Source organism: Rhinatrema bivittatum, chromosome 1 (assembly GCF_901001135.1).
Source record: "Rhinatrema bivittatum chromosome 1, aRhiBiv1.1, whole genome shotgun sequence".
NCBI classification, from domain to species: domain Eukaryota; kingdom Metazoa; phylum Chordata; class Amphibia; order Gymnophiona; family Rhinatrematidae; genus Rhinatrema; species Rhinatrema bivittatum.
Genome location: NC_042615.1, coordinates 506,358,468 through 506,378,162, shown reverse-complemented (window position 1 = coordinate 506,378,162; position 19,695 = coordinate 506,358,468). Strand labels below are relative to the sequence as shown.

At 46.4% G+C, this 19,695-nt stretch overlaps 1 protein-coding gene across 2 annotated transcripts in view; it reads right to left on the bottom strand.

Annotated features, from left to right (window-relative positions):
* FTSJ1 (FtsJ RNA 2'-O-methyltransferase 1) overlaps nt 1-19,695 on the bottom strand; it is a 72,121-nt gene that overhangs the window by 23,088 nt on the left and 29,338 nt on the right. For both annotated transcript variants that reach the window (XM_029610809.1, XM_029610803.1), the window contains exons 9-10: nt 14,526-14,609; nt 3,451-3,554 (exon numbers count right to left, since the gene is read on the bottom strand). In XM_029610809.1, coding sequence (XP_029466669.1) covers nt 3,451-3,554; nt 14,526-14,609 — 188 coding nt within the window. The remainder of the gene's footprint in view (nt 1-3,450; nt 3,555-14,525; nt 14,610-19,695) is intronic.

Below are 19,695 nucleotides of genomic sequence, written 5' to 3'. Positions count from 1 at the left end.
CTTGGAGAAGATGACAGATGAGACATCTTGGGACCATTGTTTTCTAATTGTGAGCAAATGTTCTATTTCATCCCTTTTGATAGAGAATGTTTACTCACACCTTACCCCCGAAGGCCTTCATAAAATATACCCGACCACAGACGATAGATGTTGGCGTGGGTGTGGAGATATAGGGACCTTCTTTCATATTTAGAGGGGTGCCTGGAGGTTTTCAAATTTTGGGAAAAGGCACAGAAATCACTGCTGTAACCAGTCAAAAAGATCTTACATTTTTCTTATTGGGTTTCCTTGTGCCTAATGCGGCAATTTCTGTCCAAACTTTGATCCTGCAAACATTTATAGTGGCTCCCTGTGAAATAACCTTTCGGTGGAGTAGATTGCCGTTCCTTCTATAAGTTTGGTCAGTCCTTGTCTGGAAAGAATTTATTATTTGGAGAAATTTACAGCCCACAAAAAATGATACCTTGCAGCGATCTGATAAAGTCTGGAACTCTTATGGTATATTGGTTAAAAACCATCAGTCCCTCTGCATCTTGAGTATTGCTGATATTAATTCCCGTAATAGTATTTGTAGTTATTAAAATGGATTAATCGATTGTACTAAGGCCATAAGCAATATACATAAAAACATGCATAATTAATAAAATACACAAATTTTAAAACAAATTTGAAACACACTTATAAAAAGACTATGACAATTACTATTGTAGTGATGTACATTAATTTGGAATTTAGGGTGTGTGGGGGATGGGGAGGATGAAGGGATTCATTTTACTGATGTCTTTCTAAAATGTTCATCCTATGTTTCTCTGTCTGACTCGTAGTGCATTGGGTTTATTGTATATGATGAGTTGGCTGTAGTTATTGTGTTTTTCTTAATTAAAATTTTGCATTTTTATTAAAAAAAAACCAAAACAAAACATAGGGCAGATGTCCAATTTTCTTTAGATGCCTAAAATTCACATGGGGTGCTCAATCAAGATTCCAAAATGTGATGTGGAAACTTGCATGGCCACTCCTTTTGTCTGCTTGGTTTTTTATTTTTGCACATCTAACTTCAACTGTCTGACTCTAAATAGATTCCTAAGGGCGAATTTTAAAAGCTCAACCAGAGCAAATCTGGGAGATACGCGCATGATTGGGACGTTCGCGGGGTGTGCAGATTTAAAGAGGCCCGCAGCCACGCGCATATTTCCCGGTACGTGCATAGGAAAACATTTTGCAAAAAGGGTGGGTCGGGGGCAGGGTCTGGGCAGGCCGGGACAGCGCGCCATTAAATTAGAGCCACGCACCGGGATCCAACAACCGCATAAATTGCTGCTGCTATGGACTGTGGGTAAGTAGTAAAATAAAAAAATTTAGGGTAGGTAGCGGGGTTTTAGGGGTCGGGGTTAGTAGGGTTAAAAGGGAGGCAGATTAGGTAGGGGGTTTCGGAAGTCCGCTCCTTTACAGAAGCGAACTGGGAGGGAACTGGGAAATAGCCCCCTAATGCGTCGCCGTGCACATCTACTAAAATCCCCCCACTTAACGCGCAAGACATTTAGTTATTTATTTAAAAACTCTTCTATACCGTGGTTAAGTTAGTTCACCATCACAACGGTTTACAAAAAGGCACAAAAAAGAAATTAAAGTTAATTGGTATAGATAACAAATTATACATGTGCCATCATTGAACGGTAACATATTTTCGATAAGAGAACTATGTGTTAATTAAAGCTTATATGTTGGTTGAAAAACTGCTATACGGTTCAAATCAACTGTTAGTACTCTAGTATGCAATAGATGCGGGCATGTTATAAAATCGACGTGTCCATGTGCACATGTTGGCAAATGCGCGCACATCTGCGCATGCACATCAGCTTGAAAGTTACTGTCTGTTCCAGGTTCAGACTGTGCACACGTGATGGCATTCTGCCCAGGGGCTCTGACCTGGGGGGGGGGCTACCCGAGGAGCTTATCACCTGCATGCACACGGGACTACCTCGGGGACTCACCCAATATAAATACACACAATTCCTGGGATTATCCCTGGGGGCTTGAACCCAGGAGCTTATTCCCCATACAACATTTGATTCAATACATCATGGTTCCAGGTACTTTGAGCAATAGAAGGATAGAAAAAATAAAATCAGATCATACAGAAGTAGTAATGGTAGATAATGACAATTGCTACATATATATAAAAAGCTTACATCTTTCCAAAGGATCAGCCTATGTTATCACGTCTGGAGTGCGCTCTCCCTCTCTCTAGCTGTTATTACTCCTTATACACTAATGAACGGATCTTAAATTGGCCACACACATAAAAATTGCCACTTACATGCGTGGCTGGACTCTGTGCGCGCCACGTGCATTTTCAAAAGGGTCCGGCCATGCGCAAAAGTGGCGATACGCGCACAAGTGCCTGGCCCTGAGAAAGAGGCAGGCTGGGGGGAGTGTTCTGGGCGGGGCGGGACAGAGGCCCGCTGGGACAGCATGCACTGATAAATCACTTCTGCTCCTGAGGAGCAGTAAGTAATAAAATTAAAAAAATTGAGGCAAGGTAGGTTAAGTTTAGGGGGTGGTGAAGAGGGGAAGGGGAAGGAAGCTTAGGCAGGGAGTAAAGTTCCCTCCCAGTCCGCACCTTAATTGGAGCGAACTGGGGAAGGCCCGATTGTGTCACTGCGTGGAATTTGCAAAAATTCACCCCCCCTTGTACCCACCGCCTGCAGATGCATTTGGTCAACGGATTTTATAAAATACGTGCGCACATGGACGCACGCGCATATGTTTTAAAACCTACCCTTAAACTGTTTGGGGAAAGCAGCGATGTTCCCTAAGAGTTCTTATCAATTTCAGGCGCAGCTGTGTGGCCTTCATTCTCTCTCAGGCTTTAGTATAAGTTAATTGCTTGCTTTTTCATCATAGACCTACTAGAATAACTAAATAAACAGACTCTTGCCTGTTCATAAACATTTCGCAGTGCAAAACAATAAATATGAGTTCACTTAGAGGTTGGCCTGTGGCCTTCAAACTTGTCTGTTTCTGGGCGAGAACTCTGAATCCATATGGCCTACCCTCTATATCCATAATAACTTCAGCCCCATCCCAAAGTATATCTTTCCAGATTCCATAGGCATCTAGTCATTCCAGACAAATTTCCATATTGCACACTTTGCTAAAATCCACAAGTAAAGTGTCTTTCAAAACAGTCTGGATTATTTCTCCATCCTGCTTGAGGCTATTATAATTTCTGGTTCCAGAGAGATCAATAATGCTTTTACTATGGCTAATTATTCACTCAAAAAGGAATCCATAATTGAGACACCGGTAGATAAGGCACTAGGCTGAGAGGATGCCAAAACCACAAAAGTTAGAAATTTGCAAAAAAAAAAAAGGATAAACCAAAGTTCTCTCTTAGCAGTAAGGAAAGGGTCACAACAGGGCAGCTGAATGCCCTAGGATTCTCACCTTCAGTGGGTAAGTGCGGTCCGAATCATAAGCGCTGAGGTCTCCACAGGCCAGGAAAGGTACAATGATACGGTTGGGACCTTGCAGCTGGTTGAAATCCACATCTGTGAAAGAGGTAAAACAAACAGCACTCAGGTTTGTTTGTGAGTTTTTTCTGGCAGGGGAGGGAAGGGAGTTAAATTTTGAAAAAAAGTTCACTGGATTTCAATTAATACATTAACAATGAAACCTTACAGCAAATCATGAAAACATTACATCAAAACATGGGATAGAGCGGACTTAGAAAAGATGCGATGCAACTTAAAATGCAAAAACTTCAAACATGATAATTGCTGGGGGAATTATTGTACTTTTTCTGGTTTGTCTTAGCCTTTTTCTGCTACTCTTAAGACACTTAATTTATGTCAGTTTTTGCTAGTTTGTATGTTGTATTTCTTTTTCTCCTGCACGGCCTGTCTCAGCCTGTGTATACTCAGCACATTTTTACTGATGTAAAAAAGCTATATAATTTTCTGCTCTAGTTGTATGTCAAAAAGGTTTTCTAAATAAAGAGTTATAAAAAAAAAAAAAAAGTGTCACTAACCCCTCTCAATAACTTCTTCATCACTGGAAGAAATGTTCACATTTAACAACAAATTATTTAAAATAACAAAATACAAAGAAAATAAAAATAAATAAGAAAAATTGCAGCAATATTTTCATTCCAATAATCCAGGTAAAGAGGAGCCATGTTCAGCCAAGCAGGCCAGAAGCTCCTATTCTCCTATACCAGTCCAGAGGTGGCATCACATTACATTGGCTTTCTTTCAAGATTTGGGTTCCAGTGCATACATATTCCATCTATATTGTATCCAAGCCTCTCTGGAAGATATAATGTAACAGGACTATCCTTCTTGCTGCTACCATGTGGTTAATTATAGGCTATCTTTTTAAAATCAAAATGCTAAAGAACCCCACAATAATAATACTGACTCTGCTGGTAGCACCTGTCTCATGAACTTCTGTCCAGAAACTCTGGATTATTGGACATTGTCATATGTGAAAGCAAAGTCCTTCTCTTGAAATTTTGCCACCAGGAGTCGGATTCTCTGATTCCTATCGTGTCGAGTCTTGACAAAAGTACAGCATTTATTTAGTTACGTATGCATATATGTATATCTTATTTTGACCTTGCATTTATATTTGATTTTATGGATGTTGCTTTATATAACCGCCTAGAGATGTCGATAGTGCGGTCTATAAATTGTATAAATAAATAGACAAGGTTATAGCTGTTTTCCTGTGCACCAACACTTTCAAAAGCCTTTTCAAAATTTCCCATCCGTTCCTGATCATTTATTTCCCAATCGCAGCTTCTCTCCCAGGCTTTGGTAGGGGAGAATTTTCAAGAGGACTTCTGCACGTATTTTACACCTACTGGCTGCCCGATATGCGGGTAAACTTACATATCTGTCATGTTCACAGGTAATTTTATCGGGAATGAGCAGAGGCATTCCTAGGGGAAGTGATTTGGATTTATGTATATACTTTATCAAATCCAGCAATACAAGTCCAACTTTTCAGGAAAACTTTGTGTGCGCCCAATAGCAGGTGTGGGGTAGTTTTGTTGGAATAATCTTCAAAGTGGACTTATGTGCACAAATGAGTTTTGAAAATCTAAGTACACGCGATTTTGCTGACTTCCCTATGCGGGCTTATTTGAAAATTGCCCACTCTAATGGCAGATTTTTAGATCGGAAATTTGCTTGTAAGAAAGCACATAGTGCAGAAAGCAAACCCTTGCTCTGTGCTCGCCCATTGCATGAGGCTACTGCACACCACCGCCCGAACGCATAAGGCCGAGACCTCAAAGATGCGCTTGAGAAGGACCTCCAGTTTCCGATCCTGAAGATCCTTAAGGGCGGTTGCCCCCGCCACCGGGATGGTCGTCCATTTGGTGACAGCTGAGAAGGACGCGTCCACTTTGGGCACCCTAAGGACGGCCAAGGCTTTGTCCGGCAAAGGGTAGAGTTTTTCCATAGCACGCCCCACCGGGAGGCTGGCCCCGGGAGTCTCCCACTCCCGTGTCATCAGCTGCAGCAATATCGGGTGAAACGGAAAGGCCTTAGGGGGAACCTTATGCCCCGAGAGAAGAGGGTCCCCTTTGGTCACCTCGATGCTTGGTTGCGGCACCTCAACATCCAACTCCTCCACAACCTTGGGAATCAGATGCTCCAGCTCTTCCTTCCGAAACAACCTAAGGACCCTCGGATCATCCCCCTCCACTGGGACGGACCCATCAACGTCCCCGTCGCCATCACCAAGGAGAAGGTCCTGCGACCCAGGGTCCGGTGGATTAGGAGCTGAAGACCTCGATGAGTTAACGGTTGTCTTGCCTGACTGCCCCCTAGAGGGATCCGACACTCCTGATGGCCTGGGGACCTTTGCTGGTGGAGGTACCCCCTCCTGCAATTCAGCCTCCGCTTCTAAAAAGGCTTTGTGCATCCAAAGCACAAATTTAGAAGAAAAATACTGCTGTCTCTTAAGACGGCCGCATTGGGAGGAGAGGCAGGCCCTAGGTCGGCCGGTCGCACAGGGCTCAGATTAGGAGGCAAAAGCGGAGGAGGGATCTCCCCTCCCCCTGCACACAACTCCTCTTCTTCCCCTCATGGGGAAGGCAAAATGGCCACCGTTCCCGCGCTAGATGGAGGCGGCAGGGCCCGAGCGGGGCAGGAGAGAAAACCTTTGTCCACCCCCCGAGATTGCACAGACATACTCCCTTGGGCATTCCCCGATGGTCCTTCACCACTGGGGAGATTTCTGGTGCAGAGGCCATCGCAGGAGAGCCACAGGACTGGCTCCCTGCAAGTGCAGCAAGAGGCACCCTGCGGCATGCCTCGAGGTAAGAGTATGCAATTGAATAAAATTCCGGCGACAAAACGCCCCTCTGGAGCCCCTGGAACCTGCGTGCAAAGATTCTTTATTTTATTTTTTTTAAATACTGTCAACCAGGGGAAAACAACGTGTCCCTGGGACCACTAGCGCTGCAGAGGACACCCAAGGAATTCACACATATCGGGGTGTGAGGGAGAGGGACAGGCCCACCGGTGAATCTCCCCACTTACCAGCCAACTGGGCTCCGGGAATACGGCTATCGGGGCTACCTACCCCAGCCGAGCCTCTACCAAGGGGACTTGGGAGGCACTACTCAACCTCCAGCCAAAGAAAAAAATTATTTTTTTTTTTTTTAAACTAGCTTGATGTAGCCAAAGACACAGGCAAAACCATCTGAAAGAACAAGCTTTCTCTTAAACTTAAAGCAACCCCCCTCTTTTTTTTTTTTTTTAAAGGATCAGGACCGCAGGTTCTGTCACCCTCATCTACTGGAGTCAGAGAAATACTGGAGGATCGCAGGTGGCACACCAGTATAAGAGGAGGTGCCTTTCAGTTTGTTCTCTGACTCCATCTGCTGGAAGGGAGACACAACCCAGCGGACTGGACTGATCCTGGTACGTACAGGGAATGGCAGATTTTTAGATCGGAAATTTGCTTGTAAGAAAGAACATAGTGCAGAAAGCAAACCCTTGCTCTATGGATTAGAAATTAGGAGATGCTCAGGACAAGTCAGTATTCCACCACAATTCTCCATGTAAGCACCTTTGGTCTTTAAGCCTTTAAATTAAAAGTTTTTGAAAACTGGAACATCAGAGAACTCATTTTCACATTAATTTCTTGAAAGTGTAGGTATAAGCCATTGTGAAACAACTGACACATCCGTAGAATACATGCTCTAAGCCACATGTCAAAGATCTGAGATGAGAACACCTCAGATAGATCTGGATTTTCGTATAACAGAATTAAAAATAGGAAGGAAAATAGGATGAGTTTTGCCCCTAATCTTTTCCAAGTCCATAGGACTGATATAATCAAGGGGTGATTCAGGATCCACAATAAGACTCTTAAGGATCCACAATAAGACTCTACAATAAACTCTCCAGCAGATTCTGCTGCCTTTTCTATACTGTCCCAGTGTTTATCTTTGCCTCAGCACACCCATTCAAGATGCTCCTCATCTGTATAGCCCAGAAGTAGAATTTTAAATCTGGGCTTGCCAATCCATCCTCCTTTCTATTAGACGCTATGTTTTAATGTAACGCCTTAGCTGCAATTGTTATGTTGTATTATATATTCTATTAGATGCTATGTTTTAATGTAACGCCTTTGCCGCGATTGTTCTGTTGTATTGTAAACCGATATGATTTGTAAATTATACAAGAATGTCGGTATATAAGAATTCTAAATAAATAAATATATTAAAATGTTTCTCGCCACGCCAAATAAGTCTACTAATGCTTTTATTCAGATCCCTAAACAAGTACTCAGGGCTAACCTGCACGGAGTGGCAGTCACTACCACCTTTAATGAAGTGTTACACCTAAAGTTAACATAAGAACATAAGAAAATGCCTTACTGGGTCAGACCAAGGGTCCATCAAGCCCAGCATCCTGTTTCCAACAGTGGCCAATCCAGGCCATAAGAACCTGGCAAGTACCCAAAAACTAAGTCTATTCCATGCTACCATTGCTAATGGCAGTGGCTATTCTCTAAGTGAACTTAATAGCAGGTAATGGACTTCTCCTCCAAGAACTTATCCAATCCTTTTTTAAACACAGCTATACTAACTGCACTAACCACATCCTCTGGCAACAAATTCCAGAGTTTAATTGTGCGTTGAGTAAAAAAGAACTTTCTCCGATTAGTTTTAAATGTGCCACATGCTAACTTCATGGAGTGCCCCCTAGTCTTTCTACTATCCGAAAGAGTAAATAACCGATTCACATCTACCCGTTCCAGACCTCTCATGATTTTAAACACCTCTATCATATCCCCCCTCAGTCGTCTCTTCTCCAAGCTGAAAAGTCCTAACCTCTTTAGTCTTTCCTCATAGGGGAGCTGTTCCATTCCCCTTATTTTGGTAGCCCTTCTCTGTACCTTCTCCATCACAATTATATCTTTTTTGAGATGCGGCGACCAGAATTGTACACAGTATTCAAGGTGTGGTCTCACCATGGAGCGATACAGAGGCATTATGACATTTTCCGTTTTATTCACCATTCCCTTTCTAATAATTCCCAACATTCTGTTTGCTTTTTTGACTGCCGCAGCACACTGAACCGACGATTTCAATGTGTTATCCACTATGACACCTAGATCTCTTTCTTGGGTTGTAGCACCTAATATGGAACCCAACATTGTGTAATTATAGCAAGGGTTATTTTTCCCTATATGCATCACCTTGCACTTATCCACATTAAATTTCATCTGCCATTTGGATGCCCAATTTTCAAGTCTCATAAGGTCTTCCTGCAATTTATCACAATCTGCTTGTGATTTAACTACTCTGAACAATTTTGTGTCATCTGCAAATTTGATTATCTCACTCGTCGTATTTCTTTCCAGACCATTTATAAATATATTGAAAAGTAAGGGTCCCAATACAGATTCCTGAGGCACTCCACTGTCCACTCCCTTCCACTGAGAAAATTGTCCATTTAATCCTACTCTCTGTTTCCTGTCTTTTAGCCAGTTTGCAATCCATGAAAGAACATCACCACCTATCCCATGACTTTTTACTTTTCCTAGAAGCCTCTCATAGGTTACCCCATTTTTTCATTTCCATCTTCTAGCCTCCAAGGATCCGTAGTGTTAATCCCATGGCCTTTTAAATTAAATTCCATCACTGTTCTCGTCTTCATCACCTCTTCCGGGAGGGCATTCCATGCATCTACCATCCTCTCTGTGAAGAAATATTTCCTGATGTTGGTTCTGAATCTTCTCCCCTGGAGTTTCACCGAAGCTGCTGTAATAACTTCCTTAATCCAGGATGCCAAAGTAGCCTTTGAAGCCACCTCTTCTTTTCTTGAACCTGCTTAAAGGACAAAGAGATGATCCGACCTTTTGAAATCATTCATGACCTTTAAATACCATAAAAGCATTTTTTTACATCCCAACTATCCATGGAAAGTAGGAAGGGTAACCACCAAACTAAAATGAAACCATTAAACCACTTTTGGAAGGAAAGATACCATTTGAATCCTAACCATCTCGTTGGAAAACGCCAGAAATGGCTCTCTACATGACAGCACTTGTAATTCTGAAATTTGTCTCACTGAACATATAGCCACCAAGAATGCAGTCTTGTACAGAAGCTTACTGGAAAACTTCAGAGGCTCGAAGGGAAAATCCGCCAGGTAGCTGAGAACAAGATTCAAACTCCAAGATGAAACTGGATCCCTTACTTGGGGTCTGATGTGCATCACTCCTCTGAGGAAATGGAATACATCCGTTTGGGAGGAGGTAGGTCTACTCATGATCTGACCCTTAAAAGATTATCGGCACTGAAATCTTTTTTGCCAACAACTTCCTGTCTATGCATTAGCCTTCAAAAACCTTCCATACTCTCACAGAAGCTAAGGACGTAGAACACTTTATGGAATTCAGGAAGGTGCAAACCACTGCCTGAGAATAGCCTTTCTTCACTAAATGATTTCTCTCAAGGACAAAATTGAGCCAGATCTTTGTGATCCAACGGTTCCTGGGATAATAATCCCTTGACCTGGGAAAACCATAGCGGAACTTCATCCAACACTCTGACTAGATCCACATACCAAGGATGTCTTGGCCAGTTGGGCACCACCAGGATCACCCAACCGATGCCTGGAAATCATTGAACCACTCTGCTTACCAACAGCCATGGGGGAAAGACATAAAGATGTGTGCCAAGGCTGGACTAACGCATTGATTCTGGAAGAACCTCTCTCTTTTCTTCTGCTGTAAAATCTGCTTAGCTTGGTATTACGCAGATTTTACAGCAGGCTACCCCTTGCTTTAGCCAAGCTGTGTCCTTAAGGACCAAACCTACAGCCTTCAGTGAGTTTTCCTAAAGCTGCTGCGACAATACAATTACGTGCTGCACCATGAAGAGGATGCTGGGAAGATACCAGTACCGGAGAAGGTTTTCATGGGTAATGATTCAGATGGACTGAACCAAATCATGGTGAATATAGAAGATGTGGTAGGCCTGACTGACAAACTGAAGAGTAGTAAATCACCTGGACCGGATGGTATACACCCCAGAGTTTGGAAGGAACTAAAAAATGAAATTTCGGACCTATTAGCAAAAATTTGTAACCTATCATTAAAATCATCCATTGTACCTGAAGACTGGAGGGTGGCTAATGTAACCCCAATGTAGCCCCAGGGGCGATTCAGAAAACTACAGACCAGTTAGCCTGACTTCAGTGCCAGGAAAAAGAGTGGAAAGTGTTCTAAATATCAAAATCACAGAACATATAGAAAGATATGGTTTAATGGAACAAAGTCAGCATGGCTTTACCCAAGGCAAGTCTTGCCTCACAAATCTGCTTCACTTTTTTGAAGGAGTTAATAAACTTGGATAAAGGTGAACGGGTAGATGTAGTGTATTTGGATTTTCAGAAGGCGTTTGACAAAGTTCCTCATGAGAGGCTTCTAGGAAAAGTAAAAAGTCATGGGATAGGTGGTGATGTCCTTTCGTGGATTACAAACTGGCTAAAAGACAGGAAAAAGAGTAGAATTAAATGGACAATTTTCTCAGTGTGGGCAGTGGAGTGCCTCAGGGATCTGTATTGGGACCCGTACTTTTCAATATATTTATAAAAGATTTCGAAAGAAATACGACAAGTGAGGTAATCAGATTTGCAGATGATACAAAATTATTCAGAGTAGTTAAATCACAAGTGGATTGTGATAAATTGCAGGAGGACCTTGTGAGACTGGAAAATTTGGCATCCAAATGGCATATGAAATTTAATGTGGATAACTGCAAGGTGATGCATATAGGGAAAAATAACCCTTGCTATAGTTACACAATGTTAGGTTCCATATTAGGTGCTACCACCCAAGAAAGAGATCTAGGTGTCATAGTGGATAACACATTGAAATCGTCGGTTCAGTGTGCTGCCACAGTCAAAAAAATCTAACAGAATGTTGGGAATTATTAGAAAGGGAATAGTGAATAAAACGGAAAATGTCATAATGCCTCTGTATCGCTCCATTTTGAGACCGCACCTTGAATATTGTGTACAATTCTGGTCGCCGCATCTCAAAAAAGATATAGTTGCGATGGAGAAGGTACAAAGAAGGGCAACCAAAATGATAAAGGGGATGGAACATCTCCCCTATGAGGAAAGGCTGAAGAGGTTAGGACTGTTCAGCTTGGAGAAGAGATGGCTGAGGGGGGATATGATAGAGGTGTTTAAAATCATGAGAGGTCTAGAATGGGTAAATGTGAATCGGTTATTTATTCTTTCTGATAATAGAAAGACTAGGGGGCACTCCATGAAGTTAGCATGTAGCACATTTAAAACTAATCGGAGAAAGTTCTTTTCCACTCAATGCACAATTAAACTCTGGAATTTGTTGCCAGAGGATGTGGTTAGTGCAGTTAGTGTAGCTGGGTTCAAAAAAGGTTTGTATAAGTTCTTGGAGGAGAAGTCCATTAACTGCTATTAATCAAGTTGACTTAGAAACTAGCCACTGCTATTACTGGCATCAGTAGCATGGGATAGACTTAGTTTTTGGGTACTTGCCAGGTTCTTATGGCCTGGATTGGCCACTGTTGGAGACAGGATGCTGGGCTTGATGGACCTTTGGTCTGACCCAGTATGGCATGTTCTTATATTCTTAAAATTTACTTGAGTATCTTTCTTGAGCTGATCTAAATATTCAAAGAAAAAGGGAAATCGCCAACTGTAGCAAATGTCTCGTGAATAAAACATTGCGGTCAATGGTCAAAAGTGCTGCCTCTAACCAACGTTTACTGCAGGGATCCTCAAATCATGGCCCAAGGGCCAGATGCAGCTCCTGGCAGTATGAGCAGGAGCATGATCCAGCCCACAGCAGCAGTGACAGGAGGAGCTGGACCTGGCCTGCATTTGTGGTGCAGCTCAGAAGTGCAGCCTGTCAGAGCAGCATGGGCAGGGCATGCCAGTGCAAAGCCACCATTGATTAGTTGTATTATGCATCGCTGGCATTAGTGCTGCTTCTGCAAGTGAAGCCACTTGGGCCAAAGACAGGGAGAGAGGCTGCGGCAAACATAAGTAGTTTTCGGCTGCTGTGGAGGGTGGTGGTCCTCCTCCTCCTGCCAGCTGGCCAGATAGGATTTGTACATGAGAAGCACAAGCTCCGACGAAAAATGTGGCCTGGACTTGCTGGAGGGGAGGGGGGGTCAGGGACCATGTCCTGGGGCCGCACGGGGCTTAAATCGGGGGAGACTCCAATAAACGCGACTCCTCTGCCCCCAGCAGCCCAGAATCAGGAGCTGCTGAAACTCCCAAAATGTCCGCGGTTTGACGACCCGGGAACAGCCTGGCCATGCACTGTGAGGAGCGACCCCAGGCTTGCTTTGTGATCGCTGCTGGGGAGGGACCTTCCCCACCCGGCAAACATGTGGAACAGAGTCCCTAACGCGAGAGACACGTCGAGGGCTCTCCACAAGCGAGGCAGCAGTGGGAGCGCGGCATACTCAGTGAAGAGGAGCCGTGAGCTGCAGAAAAAAATCAACTGATTCTACTAATTGAGCTGCTGGGAGGAGCAGAGGCAGAAGAACGAACCCTGTGTGCTCCTCTCTGAACAAGACCTTGGCTGTCAGTGGAAACAAAGAAAAAATGCCCTAGAAGTAAAAAACAGACCTCCCTTTCTTATTATTTTTTTTTTACTTCACACAGGGGAATGTCACATCCCTGAGGGCACTGCTGGGGAAGAAGCGTCCCGGAGCAAAAGGCAGCCAGGTAAGGGGGGAGTGACTGGACCACCAGTTTCACCCCACAATAGTATCACCGGGAAAGGGGCTTAGGCTATTGAATACAAGGGGCAAGCCCCCCTAAGCCCCACAAGAGCGAGGAGACAGCGCTGTCTCCTGAGAGAAAAAAACCAGTTAATTCTGTATTTTTTTTAAACTATGATCAAATGAACAGTACTTGCTTGATCCTGGAAAGAGGGGAGAAAGTACCCCACCAAGAAAGAGCTAACTAGCCAAAATCAGGGAACCGCAGGGTGAGCTGTCACATCTGCTGGAGACAGACAAATACTGAAGGGCTGCAGGGCAGGCTCTGTCCTGATATAGGATACCCTTTCAGTTTTAGTCTGTCTCCATCTGCTGGACAGGAGGCTCAACCCACGGTCTGAATTGATCCGTGGTACTACAGGGAACAGGGCATCGATCCCTTGAGTTTTTGCTTCTGGCTGTTAGTGTTTGATTCTGGCTTAGCGGCAGACCCTTCCTCCTTTACTTGCATGGCGGTAGGGTTTGTTTTTTGTTTCTTTTTCTGCCAGCTGTGTTCCTGGAGCTCACCGGCACCATGCAGTGATGGACCGGGGGTCAGCATGCTGTGCATGCGGCACAACTCGATCGTGGCTCAGCCCCATCGGCCTTTGTGCCGCATGTTCCGAGGGGGGGGGGCCCTTCAACCGCCCGAGTACTGTGAAACAGCACCAGGGGTCCTCCACTCCCATCCCGGACTCGCATGTAGTTGCTGACCGGGGTGCTGATCCCTAACCGATCAGTGCGGGAACGGTGGCCATCTTGGATTTGCATTCGGCCGTTCCCGCGCTGTTGGAGGGGGAAGGGGAAGCTCCTCTTCGCTTGGCATCGGCCTGATCCATCTCCGCCCATGATCGGGGGAACTGAAGTGACATGGAGGCCACCGGGCTGCTGCTTTCGGGTCCTTTGCCTGAGAACGCTAGTTCTTTCAGGCCTTTTTTCAGCAGACTTTGTACTGCTGCTACAAGAGGCTTATTTAGCCAAGCAGCAGGCAGTTACTACAGCCAGGAACCATACGTACAGGAACAGGGTCTTGTTTATCCTGAAATGAATGAAAACATGCAAGCATAGCTCTTCCCAAGCTTCCTGTTGTTTCTTCATTCTGGAAAGCCAAGTGTTATTGTTAATGGCTTGCTAGCACCCCTCCACATCAATAATTTAGTTTTTTCTTTTGCTGCAGATTAATCACCAGCTCTTTGCTTTGCCTGGGACAGGCCTGCATTCCACACCTTACCGTAGCAGTGATCAAGGAGAGGGTTGGACATGTTTGGGGTGTAGCCATCTGGAGGAGCGTAACCTCGGCACACGGCAAACGCTTCTGTTAAGAAGAGGGAAAGACAATTAGGAATTTCATATGCTTGCTCCCCAAAATCAGGCTCACTTTGTATGCTAATAAAAGTTTGATAATCAACCTATCCCTCCCTAAGCATGCTTAAGAGGGGCAGGTTGATTATCAAACTTATCCCGAAGAAACCAGGCTCTGATCAAAATATAATGATCACTAACGTCCAGTCTTCAGCCTCCCCTTTATATCCAAATTAGTAGAGAAAACGGTTTACTTCCAACTCCTTGACTTCCTTGAAAAGGGTAATATAGGAAAATTGGTTCTTACCTGCTAATTTTCGTTCTTGTGGTACCACAGATCGGTCCAGGACAGCTGGGTTTTGCTTCCCCTCCAGCAGATGGAGACAGAAAAAGTCTTCGCGGACTCTGTCCTATATCCCTGAGGTGCCACCTAGTGTCTGCCAGTATTATACTGTACCCAAGCACAAATTAGATAAACCATAACGACAACCATAACACCACTTCCACCTGAAGAGCATAGGAAATGAAAACGCCTGAAACTTCATGAATGAATGAAAAACATACCCAAATCCTTTCCCTAAAAACGGGGACAATTAGTAAAACTTGCAGAAAAAGTGTTCAGCTACCGGCCGAGCGGACTCTCCATTTTCCCCCCGGGTGGGCATCTGGACTGATCCGTGGTACTATAGGAACGAAAATTAGCAGGTAAGAACCAATTTTCCTTTCCCTGTATGTACCCGGATCAGTCCAGGACAGCTGGGATGTACCAAAGCCTTCCTAACCAGGTTGGGACTGAGAGAGTTCCGCTCGGAGTGCACTGGCTCCAAAAGAACCGGGCTCTGGGGCCCGCACATCCAGTCGATAATATCTGGCAAAGGTATGCGGAGACTTCCAGGTAGCCGCCCTGCAAATTTCCTGTGGCGACACCTGCTGACATTCAGCCCAAGAAGCCGCCTGTGACCGAGTAGAGTGAGCCTTAAGACCAGACAGAATCAGGTGACCCTGAACCAGGTAAGCCGACACTATAGTCTCCTTCAACCAGCATGCGATTGTGGCCCTGGAAGCCTTCTGCCCCTTTCTAGGTCCACTCCACAGCACGAAAAGATGATCCGAGAGCCGGAAACTTGGTCACTTCCAAGTAACGCACAACACTCTCTTCACGTCCAACTTCCGCAAATCCTTAGACTCTGCAGAGGAAGAATTTAAACCTGCGAAGGAAGGGAGCTCTATGGACTGGTTCAAATGAAAAGAGGATACGATCTTTGGAAGAAAGGAGGAAACTGTTCTCAAGGAAACTCCTGCCTCAGAAATCCTCAAGAAAGGCTCCCTGCAGGACAAGGCCTGTAGCTCGAACACCCGCCTCGCGGATGAAATAGCCACCAGAAAAACTGTCTTCAAGGTCAGATCCTTCAGGGTCACTCGCTTCAAAGGCTCAAAAGGGGTAGTACAAAGTGTCCTCAGTATCAAATTCAACTTCCACGAGGGACAAGGGCTCTTAACCGGAGGACATAAATGCTTAGCTCCTCTTAAAAAACGTGCCACGTCCGGATGAGAGGCTAAAGCAATCCCTTGCACCTTTCCTCGAAAACAGCCAAGGGCCGCCACCTGCACCCGCAGAGAATTGAAGGCCAATCCTTTGGCCAAGCCTGCTTGTAAGAAATCTAGGACCTCCGGAATTGACGCCCCGGACAGCTGAAAGTGGTGGTCTAAGCACCAGGATTCAAACACTCCCCAAACTCTAACGTACGCCACAGAGGTAGAGGTTTTACGGGAATGCAAGAGTGTGGTCACCACCGCATTCGAGTCACCCTTACTCCTCAACCTATGCCTTTCATAAGCCATGCCGCTAGACAAAAGCGATCTGCCTCTGCGAGATAAATGGGGCCCTGACGCAATAGAGTCGGAGACGGACGAAACTTCAGTGGCCCGTCTACTTCCAGATTCAAGAGGTCCGCAAACCACGGGCGCCTCGGCCACTCTGGAGCCACGAGAATCACCCTGCCTGCATGCCCCTCGATGCGGCGCAGAACCTTTCTGACCAACGGCCACGGTGGGAACACATACAACAGGATGTCCTTTGGCCAGGGAAGAACCAGCGTGTATGCCCTTTCTGCCCCCGGTTCCCGCCGCCTGCTGACGAACCGGAGAGCCTTGGCACTGTTGAATGTCGCCATGAGATCCATGGCCGGCCTGGACCACCGGTTGCACAGGAGATGAAAGGCGTCGGAGAGTTCCCACTGCCCCGGATCCAACTGGTGACGGCTGAGAAAATCCACCTGGACATTATCCACTCTGGCTATGTGAGAGGCCGCTATCCGGTAAAGATGGAACAAGAGCTGAGCCTCCGATGCCACACGACAGCTCCTGGTTCCGCCCTGACGACTGATGTAGGCCACCGTTGTCGCATTATTGGAGAGCACCCTCACCGACCTGCCCTCCACCAGCGGAAGGAGGGCTTGAAGCACCAACCGAACCGCCTTGGTTTCCAAGCGATTGATCGACCAAGAGGTCTCCGTCCTGGTCCATTGACCCTGGACCGCCATATCTCGACAAACTGCTCCCCACCTGGAGAGACTGGTATGCATGGTCACTACGACCCAACAGGGAATCTCCAAATCTACCCCCTGGCGAAAATTGTGCCGTGAAAGCCACCACAGCAGATTGGAACATGCAACCTCCATCAAGGGCAGAACAAGATGGAAACGCTGCGAAAGAGGGTTCCATCAGGAAAGCAAGGCAAATTGAAGAGGCCTCATATGCGCAAAGGCCCATGGCACGAGATTTATCGTAGAAGCCATTGAACCCAGGTCCTGCAAGTAATCCCAGACCCTGGGTCGAGGAAGACAGCACAAGGACTCCACTTGTGACGTGAGCTTGGAAATTCTCTCTTTGGTTAGAAAAACCTTTCCCAAGACCGTGTCGAAGCGAGCCCCCAGAAACTCCAAAGTCTGGGAGGGAACCAGATGACTCTTCTCGGGGTTGACCACCCATCCCAATGAGTCCAACATCCAGAGCACCTGCACCACTGCGGCTTTGCATAGGCTTTCTGACTTTGCTGGAATCAGCCAATCGTCCAGGTAGGGATGTACCAGTATCCCTTCCCATCGTAAGGCGGCTGCGACCACAACCATCACCTTGGTGAAGACCCTGGGTGCCGTCACCAGCCCAAAAGAGAGGGCACAGAATTAATAATGGCGTCCGAGGATCGCAACCTGCAGATATTTCTGATGGTCCGCGTGTATCGGTATGTGCAGGTACGCTTCCGTCAGGTCCAGCGATGCCAAAAACTCCCCCTTGTGCACCGACGCTATGACGGAGAGAAGAGTTTCCATTTGGAACCGGGGAATCTTCAGGGCGCGATTCACCCTCTTCAGATCGAGGATGGGACGGAAGGTACCCTCCTTCTTTGGTTCCCCGAAGTAGATGGAATAGCACCCACGCCTTAGCTGCCCTTCGGGCACTGGAACTATGGCACCTAGATCTTGCAGGCATTGCAGAGTGTCTCGCACCGCCCTGTGCTTTAGGAGGTATGCGCAAGGGGACACTATGTAATGCTCTTGATTGGTCAAGCAAAATCTAATGCGTAGCCGTGTTCTATGATGCTTAGGACCCATTGGTTGGAGGTCAATGTGGCTCACGCCTACCGGAAAAGGGACAACCTTCCCCCGATCCTTGGAACAGAAGGGTGGACCCGCCTCACTTCATTGCACGGTCTTGGAGCCCCCATGGGACTGCAGAGCTCCATCTCTGGCAGGTTGGCGGTCTTGAAAGGACTGGTTCCAAGAAGCTTGACGGCCGGTGCCCTGGCGAAAAGATGACCCGGTGGACCGTGAAGCGCGGAAATGACGATTCCCCCGGAATCTTGCCCTCTGATGAAAAGAACCTCTGGATCGAGGCCTATCTTCCGGCAACCTGTGGACCTTAGTCTCTCCCAGAGACATGATCAGGTCCTCCAGCTGTTGCCCAAAAAGGAGCTTCCCCTTGAATGGTAAAGAACTCAGCTGCACTTTAGAGGAAGTATCCGCAGACTAGTTCCTGAGCCAGAGGAGCCTGCGGGCGGACACTGCGAAGACCATTGAACTGCTCAACATTCTCAGAAGATCATACAGGGCATCAGCGCTGTACGCCACTGCCACTTCTAGACGGCTAGCCTACATCTCTGCAGCGCCGGAAAGGGAAGCCTCTTCCTGCCAATCCTGAATCCAACGGAGGCAAGCCCTCTGCGCAAAACTACTGCATATAGCCGCCCTGACTCCCAGGGCCAAAACCTTGAAAATCTTCTTTAGTTGCAGCTCCAGTTTACGATCCTGCAAGTCCTTCAACGCAGTGCCCCCTGTGACAGAAATGGTGGTCCGTTTAGTGACCGCCGAGACCGCGGCATCCACCTTGGGAAATCCAAGGTATCCTCCAGAAGCGGGTACAATATGTCCATAGCTCGGCCCACCTTCAAGACAAGATCTGGATTGTCCCATTCCTTAAACAAGAGGTCCGTTACAGACATATGAAAAGGAAAGGATCGGGCTGGACCCCGGAGGCCCACCATGACCGGATCCATAGTCCCGAATCTGGAATCCTCAGGCGGGACTTCAATAGATAGCTCCTCCAGAATGACTGGTATCAGTGGACTCAGCTCATCCCTCCGGAACAGCCGCACCACCTTTGGATCATCGCCCTCCACCACCGGGACACCACCCGGTTTGGTGGGCTGCGGGTTCTGATCCGGATCTTCATCCTGCCCCTCCCCCGGGGCTGATGGAGGCGACTGATCCTCATCCGACGTGTCCGTTTGCAAAGACTCCGCTGGCCGGGACAGAGACCGGAAAGGGCGCTTCACCTTGGGATCATCTCTGCCTCCTGTCCTGGAGCGTTTTCGCGAAGTGGATCCTTTCCCTGCTCCCGTGGATGCAGGGGACGTCCGGGGCACCTTGGAGCGAGATCTCTTATCCGTCCTGCATGCCCTGAAGAACTTGTGCAGCATCCTGACAAAGTCAGAGGAGAATGAAGAAGAAGACCCATCCAAATCATGTTCCTGCTCCTCCTCCGAGAAATCATCCCGGGCATCCAGAACTGTGCCCCCTCCCAAGGGCAGCCGGCCTCGG